The sequence below is a fragment of the Columba livia genome, chromosome 4 (assembly GCF_036013475.1).
Source record: "Columba livia isolate bColLiv1 breed racing homer chromosome 4, bColLiv1.pat.W.v2, whole genome shotgun sequence".
NCBI lineage: Eukaryota > Metazoa > Chordata > Aves > Columbiformes > Columbidae > Columba > Columba livia.
In genome coordinates this window covers 20,019,485-20,036,826 of record NC_088605.1, presented here as the reverse complement: position 1 = coordinate 20,036,826, position 17,342 = coordinate 20,019,485, and the positions used below count along the sequence as shown (strand labels likewise).

Below are 17,342 nucleotides of genomic sequence, written 5' to 3'. Positions count from 1 at the left end.
TTTCTAATACACCCCAGGATGCCATTGGCCTTCCTGGCCACAAGGGCACAGTGCTGGCTCATGGTCATCTTGCTGTCCACCAGGACCCCCAGGTTCCTTTCCCCTACACTGCTCTCTAACAGGTCATTCCCCAACTTATACTGGAACCTGGGTTTGTTCCTGACCAGATGTAAGACTCTACACTTTCCCTTGCTATATTTCATTAATTTTTTCCCTGCCCAACTCACCAGCGGATGGCGGTACGGCCTTCCGGCATATCAGCCACTCCTCCCAGCTTGGTGTCATCAGCAAACTTGCTGATAGTACACTCTATTCCCTCGTCCAAATCGTTGATGAACGTATTGAATAATATCGGCCCCAGTGCTGACCCCTGAGGCACTGCACTAGATACAGGCCTCCAACTAGACTCTGCCCCATTGACCACAACTCTCTGGCTTCTTCCCTTCAGCCAGTTCACAGTCCACCTCACTACCTGATCATCCCAGACCATACTCCCTCAATTTAGCTGTGAGGATGCTGTGGGAGACTGTGTCAAATGCCTTAAGTCAAGGTAGACCATGTCCACCGCTCTGCCATCATCCATCCATCTTTTATGTCCTCATAAAAGTCAATGAGGTTGGTCAAGCATGACTTTCCCTTGGTGAAGCCATGTTTACTGCCCCTAATGACACTCTTATCCCTAATATGCCTTGAGATGGCACCAAGGATAAGTCGTTCCATCACTTTCCCAGGGATGGAGGTGAGGCTGACCAGTCTGTAGTTACCCAGGTCCTCCTCCTTGCCCTTTTTGAAGACTGGAGTGACATTTGCTTTCCTCCAGTCCTCAGGCACCTCTCCCATTTCCAAGACTTGGGAAATATCCCTGGAAAATAGGTAGGCCAACAGGAAACAGCAATGCTTTTTCAATAACTTTTAAGTCAGTTTAGATCAACTTTGCATTTAAATGAAGTTTAACAGTGACACAAGTTAAACTGAATCTTATCCAGAAATACAATAAGACAGATGACATCCCCAACACAAAATGTAAATGCTCCCCCCAACCCTGTGCTGTAATATAAGGCATCATAATTTCATTCAAAACAGAAGTAGGCCAGAGTGACAATGGGTTTACATGTCTTTATACAGCACTGTTACCACACAAAGCTACAAATAAATTGCACATCCTTTGTAGTTCAAGAAAACAGTGGATATTAAACTTGGCAGCTACTTATAATCAGCACAGTTCGTGGCACAGAACAATAAATAGCTGCACAGACTGTGTTACAGCAGTTTCAAAAAACGGTCACTAGTTAACAGCTTCTAGTATAAATGCTTGCCAGGCAGACCAGGAACGTTATCACTGACTACAGTCATTCTAAGCACTTTTCAGAATGGATTGACTTGATAGTATTACTTGGTGCTACCTCTGACTGTTTAGGGTTCACAAAAAATTAGTAAAGATCACTCCTTGACAGCACTGTGTTAATTTTGTTCTTACCTGCTGCATGATAGCAGTAAAGTAATAGCTAAACTTTGGCAGTAAAAAGTGTTATTTTATATAACCTCACAGGATACTTTTACCCAAGAAAAGACATCCAGCTCATTCCTGGTGATTTAAAACTAAGCAGAATCACACAGAATCACAGAATGGTTTGGGTTGGAAGGAACCTTAGAGGTCATCTAGTTCCAACCCCCCTGCCATAGGCAGGGACACCTCCCACTAGACCAAGCTGCTCAAAGCCTGATCCAGCCTGACCTTGAACACTTCCAGGGATGGGCCATCCTACTCAATAATCTACAATAACAGATACATGAAGTCAAGACCATTTCTAAAAAAGCATTTTGAGTTTCAAAAACAAGGCACCTACTATTCAAAATTTTACTTCTGGTTGCTGATGGCATACAAGAATTGAAAAGCTTTGATATTCAAAATTCTAGGATTAGCAAACCACAATTTTTTAACTTAGAAATCCTTCTGAGAATGAAAAGGGTAACTTTAGAAAATTGTTAAAACCACAATTTCATTCATGCTTACCTGGTGAGCCGTTTTGGTTGAGGTCGCTCTCCAAATTTCCTGAAAAAAAAAAAAAAAAAAGTTGTTGCTAATTTTAAAGAAAAGTTTTTATTCAAAATTTTACAGTGAAACACTATCCTGATTTTACACTTTTTGAAAGTGTATTGGCATTTGGTGTCTTTTATATGTGATTTCTTAGATCACTAATAAAATATCAACCATCTCCTTGCAACAGCTTTTCCTACAATAGCAGAGGCTTTTCATAATATTTGGAGCACCAGATAACTTTCTTTGCTGAAGTCACATTTACTTTCTCTCAGAATCGCTTTTGAAAAGTTCAGATATCACAAGCATGTAAATAACCAGGAGATTTTTGCCATAGCATTGGCCAGAAATGCCAACAAAACGCAGTTATTATCAACACACATAACTTAAGAGACTTACTGCTGAGTCGCCAAATCACCGTGAATGTTTCCCATCAGGACAATTCCTCAGAAACCTGTTTTTCCTTAACAACTACTTAAAAACAGTATGACAACATATTTTATATGTGCCACTACAGAATTATAAGAAAAATCTCACATGGAATGTAGCTGAGTGTGACCCAGAAATATCCTGCTGTACACTTAACACTTTTTAGCCATAAGGTGTTTTGAGACAGCTGTATTTCTTTCAGTGCTTTAACACTGTTCTTGAGAGAGTATAATCTTTATGCTAGGTTAAGACTTCCCAGAAAATTCTGAAGACTAAGACTCTGAATTTACACAGGACAGAAACATTTTTATTAACAAAATCATCCTCAGATTAAACCAAAACAGTCAGGTAAAAGACCAGAAAAAAGTAAGACTGTACCTAGCAATGTACATCTGTTCGACCTGGTAAGGAAGTATAACCACAAGCTAAAATGAGGACGGAGGGAACAAAACAAAACAAGCAAAAAATCAAAACACAACAACAAACCAAACCAAACCAAAATGAGCTTAGCTTAACACTTTTCTATCCAAAAATAAATTGAGGCCTAAGGGACTGTGCTTCTGTTGCCAGTGTTCATAAATATATCTACAACTTGTCGTACTCTTTGATGAGTTGGCTCATCTTTCCTTTTATGCTTCCTGGATAGCGAAAAAAACCTCTCCTAATATTGCCCTACTACAGTATTGGAGGCTCCCTAGGAGAACTTAATCATTAAATGATGTAACACGAAATTCCTCTGTTTGCGCACTGCATCTGTCCAGAACTCTACAGCAACTGGTGGTAGAATGAGTCAATAATTCCAATTTCATTTGAATAATTCTAGAAATGTACAGAGTAAAAATGCGGCCATTTATATAGATGAGCATAATAACACTCTCCTGAAAACAGAATAAAAAGAACATTCAGCAAATGTTGAAGCTATTTTTCAAGACTTGAGAAATAAATCATCTAAAGTACTGGCAGTCCACTCCACATAGAGGGATTGAATAAACAAGATGAAGTTAAATTATTTTCCTCAGTTTAAACAATGAAATTAAAATTTATTTTTTTCCAAGCAGACAGAGGTTCCTTTCATGTTTTACTTTGTTGTTATTAGTATAGTGCTCACTTGTTTAGCTTTATTTTAACTTTAAATGAAACAATGACCCTAAAACTCTTGCTACAAGATTTGTTTTTATATATTTAAAATTACAAGGTCTGTTGGAGACATACTTCATTTATATATTTCTCTGTGGTACGTATCACTGCATTGTCATATTTGTAATGCAGGAAGACAACTAAAAAACCCAAACAGCTTTGCAGTTTGGCAGCAGGAATGTTATATCCCAAAGCCCTTCTGCTTCCACCGCTTATCTTCTCACGATCTGTCTAGCTTCGTCTCCCAAGCACGCCCTGTGCCTCTGATTTTCCCTGGATAAGGGCGAGTAGGTGTGCATATCCCACCTCCCCAGCACTACCTGTGTAGTTACTATTCTCCCCTGAAGACCTAGGATCATTATATCTGCCAGAGGATTCAGCTGTCTATGACTCACTGACTAGACAACAGATTACCTTTAAGCAATAGTCTCCAGACAAACAACATCCCTATAGATTAGCAGCCTGATTTTGAGTAGAACTACAGTGTTTGTTTCAATCTCTCTGCACATTTTAATTCACCATGAAAAAATTAAGAGGTGCCTATTTTGGAGCAAAGGAGGCATTCCGCACACAACACTTGCTTGTACTGCAGCCAACAGATCCAATCCAAGATGAGGACACTAGTACATCAGAAACTGCATTAACACAAAAAAGTCTCCCAGACAAAATATTACACTCCCCTAAGGCAACATGTACCCATGCAGGAACTCCTGAGCACCATAGAAACACTCCCCTTGCACGTACAGTTATTGCTACCTAAACAGAGCTTTATTAACCAGGCATCTACACAAAATAGTTGCAATTACTTAAATAAATAATCCCCTCCCCCCCCCCCCCCCCCCCCTTTTTTTTTTCCTTTAGTCAAATCCAGAATATACAGCATAGGAATAAGTACCAAAATCCCCATTCTTCAGAGGCAAAGCTAAAGCACTGTATCACTCTGGAGATGCACAGGGTAAACTCCAACCATCTGATGCTCAGTGCAATACCTTTATAAATCACATGCCAGCTTTCCCTTGCCTCCTCCATCCAAAATAAAGTTAATGATGTCACTGTAACAACTCAAAGACATATAAATTCTACCTTTAGCAACACAAACCTTCCAAAGAGATGATGCAAACTAAATATGATACATGTTTTTATTGTGCCTTCAATACACATTAGAGGGAGAGGTAGAATAGGAAGAAATTAAACACTCATATTTACTTAAAGTCCAGTTTTTTACTGTCTATAAATTAAATTAATCTACTTTTTCCTCAATAATGTCATCTTGACAGATGACTGATGGTTATGTACCCCAGCCTTGGTGTCAATGAACAACCTTTCCTGTACCACCTCAAAACAATTTCAAAGACCACATAAATGCTCTTTGGAAGTAAGAACTTGACCTACAAACTACTTAGGTTAACAGACATTTTTACAGAGATAACTATATTTCAGGAAAAAGTAATGTGACTTGTATAGGAATACCATAAATCAAGTTATTTAAATAAGTGACCAATACATACATGAACAAGGTTGACTGACATTGCATTCTTATACACCCAGTAAGAAACCTCCATAGCTCAATAGCAAGAGTCACAGAAGTTAAAATTCAAGAATGATTAAGAATGGAAAAGGAAACACAAGCACTACGCTGTCATAGCTTTATTCTGCCACACAACCACAATTCTGAAAACTGCCTAAAGTTCACTGAAAACATAGTGGAAAAAAGTTATCAGAGTAATAAAAGATACCAGAAAAGTCAATATGGATGATCAATAGTTTTTATATGCACATGGCTAGCACTCCTCAACCTTCAGCGAAAGTGAGAGCATGAAAGAAAAGTGACAAATGGATGTGAAGACCTAAGAGACTAATGAAACATAGGCAAAACGTGAAAAGGAGACAGTTATTCCCTCTTCCTCTCTCACAAACACAGGAACTGAGTAACATATCTAATATCTGAAAAATTCATTTTGAATTAAAAAAAAATTTCTTTGCTCTATAAACACTGTTATAACTAAGTTGTGAAACAAATTGCTATAGGATATTGTGGAGGCTGAAAGCACAAATGGACTCAAAAGATCAAACAGAAGTCTGGTATGGAACTCCATTAGCTTTTGTTAAGTGTTAAGCATAATGACCTATTTTTTACAACCTTATTCTCAGGAAAACCTAAACCATGTTCTACCAGCAGCAAAAAAGTTACCAGAAGGAAAAGAAGCAGTCTACATTTACCCTGTCTTTCATATTCTTTTCCATCCATTACTGCTGACTAGCAGGCACAGTCCAGTACGTATACTCCTACGAACCAGACACATTCCACAGCAGCAACTGGACCCAGGATGCCAGAATGTCAGTCACATTGCTAAACTCAAGATGTAGAAACAACACATTTATTTCAAACTTCTGTATGACTGGCATGTTGAAAAATGAGCCAGTTCAGACATTTCAAGGTCACTTGTCAGAGATGACAGAGACCTCAACATTTTTCTTGCATACGTTTTTCCCTGGATTTCACTTTTCTGGAATTTCTTTTTGTATTCAGTATTTCTATTCCTTCTCTTCGTCCACATCTTGAAAATATGCAGATTGATGGATAACAAAATTATACAGGAGAGGAAACTATTCTTATAGTAGTTATTAAACAAGCTAAATATTTATAATACAAAACCCTCATTATAAGTTACATATCCTTATATCAGAAGGAAGTTCCTTTCCTGTTTTGATGTTTGTTTGTGAGGATTTTGTTTGTTTTTTAATTTTTCATTTTTTATTTTATTTTACTATCCAAGACTAAGCACTGTTTCAGGTGTACTGTATTTGAATTCCAGGCATACAGTCAAGTTGCCATTTCAACTCAAAACTAATTTAGTACAAACTGTGTTCTGTTAGTATTTCCCTAACACACTGCACTACAAACTTGAGTATGAGCATTAGTGACACCATTATTACTTGCTGTTGCAGCATGCTATGCTTGTTCTAATAATTCTTTTCACACTCCTGTATTTACTCAAACCACTAGTTTGTATGTATTATTTCATATATTTTGTCTTGTGATGCTTTGCATAAATTAATCTCACTTCCACATTTTGCACTGTAGGCATAATTTTTTCCCACACTGTATCTCAAATAATTCTTCTTTTCAAGTCTATCCTTCTCACTTCGCAAGTCCTAAGTTTGCCATTCAGACTCGTACTCAAAACTCCTTTTCCCCATTCACAGAATGGGAAGTGAACTTTGTCTTTTTTACCTCTGTACTGTCCCTCAAGTAACTATGGAAATGAACAAATGCACTAATAGTAATGTTACAAGTACATTAACTACTTTTGCCCAAACTTTTAATATCCTCAGGTTAAGTAAAAACATGACACAACATACAGGCTAAGTTTCAAATGTTTCCAGAAAATACCAGAAAACCAAATCCTATTTGGAATTCCTAGCTCAGATACAGTATGTACTACGCTATAGTCTTCCATGGCCGCAGGAGCATGAATTTCCACTGCTTCCAGCATCTACAAAGGAGCACAGAGAAAAGCTATAATTTATTATATGCCTCTACTAAAAGTATCAAACTCTTTTTCTGTTATACAGTCTCACTGTCTGGAGATAGAAGTTCAGCCAAACAGTTAATTTTTTTTTCAATGGTTCTATGTGTCAAGCCAACTTCGGAAGGAAAAATTAATTAAAATTAACTATGACAGCTTTACCATTTGCAAGAACAAAATATAAAAAAAAAAAAAAAATCACATGTTGTCCCATCCTCAACTTCTCAACTTTAACTGAAAATCTGTGGTCACTAAACTGCTCTAGCACCCTCCTGCCTGGAATATGAACTTCAAATTTTTATGGTGTTAGCCTTCAGTCAAGAACACCCTTTTTTACAGTGCCCGAGAAAGTCCATTCACCTTATTTATCAAGCACAGGAGCCTTAAATAAATATTTCCAAAACTTTCAAATAGAACCAAACTTTAGCAATTTGCCTTAAGAATTCTATCTTCACTTGGCCTATAGACTGACACAATTTCTGGCATTTAGTAGGAACAGTATGGTTCTTTCCGTATATAATGCTCTCCAGAGAGGAAAAAAGCAAAAGAGATTGTCAAATTTGAATACAGTAGGAATAACGGCTGAGCAGAAAGCAAGCATGTTGGAGGGGTCAACATGGGGGGAACAGCAGGAAAAGTGAGGACTGAAAATGGGAATACACGAGTAGCCAACTAAGATGAAGTGAGAAGAATAGACCTGAGAACATAATGAGAGGAGGCAGAAGAAAAGCCTATGGCAAGACAAAACATTCAGATTTAACTCCAGAATATACAAAGACTAGTAAAAATACACTACAGTTACTTTTCTCTGTTGACTTTTTTTGTGACAAAAGTTTTCACGGTGTCTTAAAAAATTTCAACACTGAAAATAAAAGCAAAATACTTTCCTCACCCTGAAGAATCAAAACCCACTATAGTATATATCCATGTGTTGAGATCTGAGTTGAGATCTCTTCATTTTCTTTTTGCCTCACACAAGCATGAAGTGTTGGGGCCTAAGCCTAACAGGCAGTTAAGCACCACACAGCTGCTCAGCCCCTCCCACCATCACATGGGTGAAGAGAAAAGCAATGAGTAAAAAGCAAGAAAACTTGTAGGTTGAGATAAAAGTTGTTTAAAAAAAAAAAAAAGAAAAGTGGAAGAAGAGAAAAACAAAACAAGCCAATCACTCACCACCTCCCACAGGTAGACTGATGACCAGCCAGTTCCAAAGCAAAAGCTGGGTAACCTCTCTAAAGCCCCCTCCTCATAATTTTATTGCTGAGCATAACATTATATGGCATGGAATGGAAATACCTGTTTGGTTAGTTCCAGTCATCTGCCTGATTGTGCCCCCTCCCAATCTCTTGTGCATCCCCCAGTCACTGTGGGGGGTAGACACAGAATGAGACACAGAGAAGGCCTTGATGCTGTGCAGACACTGTTCAGCAAGAGCTAAAACATTTGTGTGTTATCAACATTGTTTTGGTCATAAAGAACACAGCACCATGCCAGCTGCTACAAAGAAAATTAACTCCATCCCAGTCAGACTCAGTACAATGAGAAACCTACAGAAAAACTGATGCTTTCTACATAGGAAACATGCTGGATTTTGAAATGGCACAGAGTGCCTGTTTGTTGGAGAAATTTCACTCTGAAGTCCAACTGTCAAATCACGTCCAGCTGGACCTACACACCTGTTGGTGCTTTTGATTGATCTGATCTAGCAAGGGCCTAACATTTTTCCTGAAAAGCAAAACCAATTATTTATCAGTCCAGTTACAGCACATATCACAGTATTTGCTGCAGAACATGTCAGAGGAACTCTTTAGTAAGGTACAAGAGGTGACCTGCAATACCTCAGCATGGATTCTGGAAACAATTCCAGACAAGCGCTCAGAAGGGAACTTCCCTGGAAGGAAGTTATCCCGTAACTGTTTAGTGCAATTGTTTCAGCTCATTCTCCTGAAGCACAAGTCTCTCAACATTGTCAGAAATAAGATATGGCAATCACTAATCCAGGGCAGTATAATACCTGAAGACTTAAGGCAAGTGGGACTTACCACTCAACAAAGCTGTCAAATAAATAGGTTTTGAGACATAAGCTTCACATAGTCTTACTAGGAGATAGAAATGATTAAGAATACTAAATTAAATGCAGAATAGAGTGACTAAAGAACGTTTTTATTTTTACTTCCTCAGAGGAGGTCTGAGGGAAACAATGCTTGAAACAAAAGGAATCTAATGAAAATAATTTCAGATATAATCTCTAGAGAAGTTTCAAAGTACACTAAGCAATTCAGAAAGAAAGAACATCAGAAATTCCAACCTCTACTCTCCAACAACATGAAGTGACAATGAAGTTTAGTAGGAGGCTGAAGTTAAGTTCCAACATTTCTAATATCTACCAAATAGCTGGTATCCCAAAAGCCACTAAGTGTGACAGGACTGGGGAGGAAGAAATATTGCCATTCAATTACTATAAGTATATTGTGGTCAGGAGTGTAGCAAAAGAAACGTCTGTGTGTCGCTTAATCCCAGTTCTAAAAAAACACAGTCAGCTGTCAGATGCAACCTTCTCCTAGATCTCTTATATAGCCAGGAAACTTATGAAAGAATCTGGAAAGTTTGGGGTTGGATAGTGAGACAACAGCCTTTTAAAGAAATAAATTTTAAAAGGACGAGTCATTTACAGGTATTTTTTTATCATTCTCCCTCAACTTTAAAACAACTGCTACATATCTGGAAAGACAGAAAGTCTTTCAAATGTACATTCAGCCTTTAGCACAAGACAACCCTCATCATAACAGGGCCTAGTGCTTCTACTATAAGAAATATAAATGCTTTCCAAAGAATCCATTTCGAGTTGCTATGTGATCAGTTATCACAAACCTATTAAATGTGGTGTACTACAAGCTCACCAGTACGTGAGCTCACTAGGTGTACATGGCCTACTGAGGTTATCTAAGACCTAGGAAAGTGAAATACTAGGTTTTCTACTTTGACATTTAAAGTTTGAAGATCAACATAAACCTTTCATACAGATAAAGCACAATATTGCAACCTACACTGGAAGACTCAACTACTCCACATCAGCCTTGCTTCATTTTTGTAGATTTCTACGTTTAGAATAACTTGTTACATCAACAGTAAAAGCAAAGCAGCAAATATAAGTTTTAAAACACAGGAATTCTCTGTTAATGTATCTTTTCCTGCACACAGATGCCTGTCAAGATGCAAACACTGAAAATATTTCTGTGCGTTCACCTACACAACCATGTTCTCTTACAAATATTTTAGAACACAACACCCAAGGGAAGAGATCATCTATCGCTTGGAAATGTTATCCCGTCTGGTGGTTTCACAGACACAAAGAGAATTCCTACATATTAAAAAATGGCCATTTATGATACAGTATGAGCCAGCATATAAAAAATACCACCAAATTTCATACAGTGGTTTCTGCTACAACTGGCCTACAAAATACACACTAAATGTAGCTACTGATTCACTTCACTTCTAATATTTGTTTGCTATTGGAGATAACTGATATATTTGCTTTCTATAAGTACACCTTATTCCACACTGATATGGTTTGTTTTTTAAATGAAGCTGAAAATAGGGCACTGTTACGATTTGACAATGGTAAAAACGCACAGCTCAAAAAAGTTATGTTCTACACATGCAACTCACAATTAAAAAAAACAGAACACCTAAAGGGCACAATTTCTAAGAGGTTAATCAAAAAAGACATACAATTGGATATATGAATTCAGTTAAGATGGAAGAAAACAAACAATTAATATTACTTACGCTCAAATAGAACATTTCTCACTTATCTTTTCCAGGAATGAGGATATTGAATAAATGAACCATGCTAATGGCTAAGTCAAAGACCTTCAAAAGGAAAATTATATCTTGTCCAAAACAATCTCCACAGGACTGATCATTAAGGGAAACAGAGACAGTTGTACTACCAGTAACATCCAGCATAAATAAGCAACACACTGAAAACACAAACTAAAGGGAAAGAACTAAAATAAACAAGCTTATATTGTCAAGAGAAAAGACAGGCAATCAAGTAATTCTTCTCTAAGTCACTATAATCCACAGCCCACGATTCCACTCAACCTTCATTCTTCACAAAGTTCTAAGCAGATTTACTTTTCTCAGGCTACCCCCTTTCACATCCCACACTTTTTTCTCTTTGCCCTCCACTGATCTTTATACATTGTGATAACTTATGCCATACAGCCTAATATGACACAACCTACACTGTGAGTGTCCCTAACTACTGTGGCTTTATCTGTGTAGCATCTTAAAAGAAAATAGTTTTAAAATCATTAGACTACTCACACCCTAAACATTTTTTGGTCTTCTAATATTTCCTTTTACTTAGCAGAACCACAGAAGTTGCTGCTGTGCTGCTTCCTCAATAAAAATACTGCTGTGACCATTATTCAGCTCTAAGAAAGGAGTAGAAGACACCAAAGACGATTCAGATCCATTACTTTGCAGTGTTATATATATCTTAGAAGTGTTCTCTCTTTTTTGGCTTTGAACACACTTAGATTTATGTAATATGACATATGTAACTAAATACACAGACAAATGATGCATTTCAGAGGCTCTTATTCTTTTTATAATATCACACATCTGAGATATGGCAACCACTGAAGAAACACCACCTATCTTCCCTGTTGCTTTCTCCAGGTACAACCGTTTTGGTAAGCGCAATCCTCTGGAGTCAGCAGAACGACCGTTTCCTGATCCCCCATCACGCTGCAGGCTGGTGCATCATTGAGGATGAACACGTGCACTTACAGAGTCACATGCAGTCATCAACTCACACTTGCTTTTGCCAGCCAGCAGCACTTAACCCCTAGATTCTCGTTAGGGTGCCTACTGTAGTAAAAATTGCTATAAAGACTTTGTCCTGAAGATTAGGAGTTGAACTAAAAGCTAACCCATTTTTAAAAATAAATGCAGTTTTCATATCCACACATAACGTACAAAGAGCCAAGCTAAGCCAATCTGCTTTGAAATACTATTGACTCAATGTACCCTTTCTTATCCATCCTATAAAAAGAGACAAAATTAATTAAAACCTCATCATTTAAGAATGTCTAAGGGACATGAACAATGCTAGCATTTCTCCTACTCCTAAAGTTCTTTTCTCCCCTGTAAAGAGCAAATGATGGGTGGTCCAACTGCACTGTGGCTCTTTGGAAGTAGGGGCACAGCAGCCCTTGAAATCACAAAACCAGTAAGTTCTTGGTACACAAAACATTCCTCTCTTCAAGAAGAAAAAAAAGACCCACCTGCTCCAGGGTGAATGCCACCAACCATGCACTATCACATCTTTGTACTGCATGATCCTGTACTGCTCCGGCCTATACTCACAGAATTTAAGTCCTCCAGCACAGGGAACATGTTACGTGCTTGAAACAAGTCTTCTACTGTACAGCACTATATACACTTTTGGCACTATATCAAATAATACTGACAAAAATACAATAAAAAAAAGCTCTGCTTCATTTAGTCACGCCCTCTCACTAGAAGTCACTGCTTCAATTAGAAACTCCCTCTCCCTTTTTTGACCCGCTTTCATCCTCCCACATTGCTTTCATTATTGTCCTCACTCTCTTCCAATCCCCGTAAAAAGAAAATCACAGAACCACAACTGCAATTTAAATACACCGTTTCAGTAAATAGGCTCACTTTTAAACAACTTACACAAGTACACAAATTCACTTCTTCATACTAATCTACCTACATTTGGAAAAAATTTCATCCAGTAAATCATTATACTTATGATTTTAAAAATCAAAGGTCTAGTCCACAATGGACATAATTTTAATCCAGACAGAATTCACACAACTGCCACACTAAGTAAGGCACGAAAGTCAGTAATGACAGCTTATTTAAGAATAAAGTGCCTAAGCCTATATCTGAAGATGTGTTTTCCCTGCTTTTGCTTTTTGCTGTAGGTACCTGCTGCAAGAAGCTACAGTAGCCCAAAGAGCTCAAGTAAACTAAAGAACTTAGATATTATCAATTTAAAGGATACCAATAAAATGTTGGAATACTGTAGAATGTGAGAAACATCATAACAAAAAAAAAATCACTCAATTTAAGATTCCTTTATATTCATATATTCACATATTTATTTTTTATTGATTCCCTAATAACATTGGCTCAAATGTTCAGTGGAAACTGCAGATTTGCACGCACCTTAGCAACTGAGTTATCAACTTGAAAAATCAGCATGGCAACACAATCGCAATCTCTAAAACACAATATAATTTGGCTCAGCTATTGTAACTGCATAAGGAATGTGCAATATAAGGCTCATTAGTCTTATCTGCACCCACTGAAACCAAAAATGAGAGACCGTTATGAAAAAGGAAAACATCTGCATGTAGTTCACAAAACTGGCTACTAAAGTAAGGTATACTGCTAATACATTAAAACACTCTGAAGCTTCCCCATGTAACATCCCACATTCACAGCTTCCAGTGACAACTACTTTGCTTGGTGTGCACTTACTAGGATTCCTCCTGTCCACCTAGCACAGTAAATTTCCCCTTGTATCTCACCTTGCATATCACCTATGAATATACCTTTTGCTAGTGAACTTAAATCATAATTTAGTAAGGGACATAGAATCACTTTCTTAGGAAATAAAAGTTAAGTACAAGTAACTCTTTAAAAAATAAGCAGCTACCTTTTAAGAAATTAATTTTTTAAGTATGGTAAGAACAGAGCTATTGAATAATAAAGCAGTGCTTTTTACAGTTACCATCTGCCCATAATTGAAAATAAGATTTACTCTGAAGAAGGATTTTTCAGATACATCAGGAATCAAATTTAATAAACCTACTGACTATTACCGTTGTTGCCCAATTACTTGACAGAAGTCACGATTTAGATAAAAGATGAGCCTTTTTAGACTGCTTTCCTGCCAACACAGGAACCCTCCACTATACTACAGTATCTGAGGATTTCCTCAACTTTGCTTTCAATGATTGAATGTCTGCACTGCTCAGAGAACAGTTTTCTCTCTTTTAACATACTTTGCATCCTTAACTGGAAGATAAGCATTCACATTCTGTGCAAAAGGCAACTTAAAAAAAAAAAAGTTAACAAAAAAGCACAAAAACTTAAGGCTCGTGGTTTTCTTTGAATCGCCATAGTTCACTGTAATGCCAAAAATACATAATGGAAGCAGAAATTGTGAATGATTTTGCAAGGAGGTGGTAAAGAACCATACTGAACTTGCAAAGGAGGAAGATTCTCAAAAAGCCAGCTTAACCTCACTAGCCATAGAGGCAAATATGTATTTCTTTTGAACACCTCTTAAAGAGGTAACAGGTTCTTGACAGGGATAGTCATTGGTCAGTTCAAAATTTCTAACCACTGCTCTATTCAAGTAATGTTAATTACTCTTCCATGTGCTTTTCCTTACTCTATACCCACATAAACAAAGAAGCTTCATTACTACAGTGACTGCTTCCTATCGGCAGAAAAACAAGGAGCACGTACTAATCTGTTCTTAAGGGGCTTACTGTCCTGCTCCAAGCTCCTCATCCAGCTTCCCCTGCACCACCTGCAGAGCTCAGACCTTCAGAGGGAGCCAACTCATCCCATCAATCTGTCACACTACTGATACACCAGGAAGCAGGAGAGAGAGAGACAGAAACCAGCATTTTAGATTGCAGAAAGATACTTGGTCACCTCAGCAAATTCAACTCCAACAGAAGCCAAAAAAGATTACACAGAAGAAGCAGCTAAGCTTGTATTCTCTTGCATTCTAGCAAGCCTGTAACTCTCATGGGAAAGAACTATGTGTAAGAGAATAAAACACAGAATTCTTTAAGGAAAATGACTTGCAAAAAACCCAAGTCTTAAGCATAATTAAGAAATCTTACTAGTAGACTAACATCCTTAGTCAAAGTTTAGCTTAGGATAGTTATAAGACTCTCACCCCAAATGCATTCAGAACTTAATGCAAAATGACAGCTAAGTATACTAACATCTGTAAGGTTTAAGCTGACCAACTCAGAGAAGTCTTGCTGTGACAGTTTAAGTCACCACTGTCACAAATGCCTCTCCCACCTCTCTGCTAGGTCAGGGTAAGCAGACATGTCTGTGTCCCAGCCACTCCAGTTCACAGGTAGACTGTGGCTTCATAGGTGGCTGAGTTGATTTGTCACCACCAAACACAAGACTCGCCTGCCAGCTTCTCCTTGGCTATGCTGATCCACCATACGCACCAAACCACAGCACTTGTCAGACCTTTCCACAGACAGATACAAAACAGTAGCCCAGAACAAAAGTATATTTTTGGGGAGGAGGAAATGAAAGGAAGGAAGGAAGGAAAGTGAAATTTACTGATTCAGTCACAAACCCAGGGAGTGCCAGCACCACTACAATGCAATCAACAGGAATACTCTGAGGAGAATGGGACCTCCCACTTTGATAGCAGCACACTATTAGAAATCTGGTGCATCTTCAGTTTAGACCCACTTCATTGTATTTTAAATAATGTAATCAAAAAAAACAACACACAATTAATACATTCCCTTTACTGATCTTGTTTTAGGAGCTGTAAGCTCTGACAGGAATAGAATATACAGTGCTTAGCCCACCAAAGTAAAAGTTTCAAGAGCCATTAAAAAAAAAATCTTTACTATATTTTCATACGTCACCTTTAGGAAATGCAGACAATTCCCTATCATCTCCTTCCTCCAGCAAATCAGCCAGTAGAGTTAAATTTCAACTTTTTATATTGTAGAATATTAAAAAAAAAATACAGTAGTATTACAGTCTGTACCCCTCTCCTTTCATTTCCTTTCTTCCTCCAATTTCCATAGTGCTCTAAACCTTCAAAATGCAAAATGGAAGCAGCTCCTTATTTAAAAGGAATTGCTAGAGTTATAGAAGCTTGCTTTTATGCAACTATGTCTCATCCACTGATTCTAGACTTGTAAAACAATTCACAAATGGTATCACCATGTAAGCAGAGAATAGGTTATCAGCTCATAAGCAGGTTTCCATGCAAACAGTTATTTCCAAATTGGCAAATAAAATTCACCTCTTCATTAGATTAAAATGATGACACAAACCCTGTGAATACATAGACTTTTTAACAAAGCCATATTTTACACCAACTTGTTTTAAAAAATTATAGGGTTTCCTAGATTTCAGATCTTTTCTTATTGCATCACCCATGAATTATGTGGTTACACTAACATTAACTGGGCACAGTTGCAAAATGAGCTGTCAGTATCCTCAAATTAATCAATCTCAATTATATTGTTTTGTAATTAAGTTTATGAATACATCATCCCACGAATACAAAAACAGCAGCAAAACACAGATATCCCAAAAAAGAGGGAGAATCAGAAGGCTCTTTTTCAACTTTCTAAGACAGCTGAAGCATTTGGAGGCCATTCTTCATTGTCAATCTTTTCCCTTGTGGTTGTGCTAAAGATCTGGAGTTGGGAGAATTTTATATAAGCAAATTATTGTTAGACTTTTAAAGTCACATAACTAGACAGTAAAATTAGGTTATATTCCCTCTGCAGTTTAGAAATGTGTGTTTTAAAAGATTTTAAAGCTTTGGATGGGTTATTGTTGAATTGATTCACAGGTAGATTATTTCTATGACTCTAACAGATTAATATATACTTCAACTACAGCCCCAGCAATACTTACTGGAGCATTCCCACATAGGAAAGACATGGAAATTCAGATTCCCATTTAACAATTACTTTACTACTGAAAGAGAAAAATAGAGTATATATAACAAGCTAGAAGTTCCTTTCAATTACTGCTATTTTTAATTGAAAATTTCAAAATATTTAGAAGCAAATTGCTAGAGAAACAATCTCCACAATATCTATAACCAAATACAATAATACTTTTAATAACTGTTGTAGTAAATGGGTCAATGATTCCTGAACAAGATAATAAATGGACACTCCAAAAATACATTTTTACTCCTCCTCATCACAGTACATTTACGACAACCATATGAAAAGATTAGACTATGTGTCTGGGATGTCACCAGGCTAACACCTTATCATCCTTTCTTCTGATAATATTACAGTTCTCTTACATAGTTACATATGCTCCTATTGCGCTCACATAGCTTTTATGGGATACTTTACATAAGAAAAAAAAATCTGCAGAGCACAAATTCAAAGCAGTTATTATTGTCCATT

General features: G+C 37.3%; 1 protein-coding gene across 2 annotated transcripts in view; it reads right to left on the bottom strand.

Annotated features, from left to right (window-relative positions):
* Positions 1-17,342, bottom strand: part of RBPJ (recombination signal binding protein for immunoglobulin kappa J region) — a 157,435-nt gene that overhangs the window by 31,299 nt on the left and 108,794 nt on the right. For both annotated transcript variants that reach the window (XM_065060672.1, XM_065060671.1), the window contains exon 2: positions 2,015-2,053. Coding sequence is in view for 1 of the 2 variants with exons in the window: in XM_065060671.1 (XP_064916743.1) it covers positions 2,015-2,053 (39 nt within the window). In the remaining variant the exon portion in view is untranslated. The remainder of the gene's footprint in view (positions 1-2,014; positions 2,054-17,342) is intronic.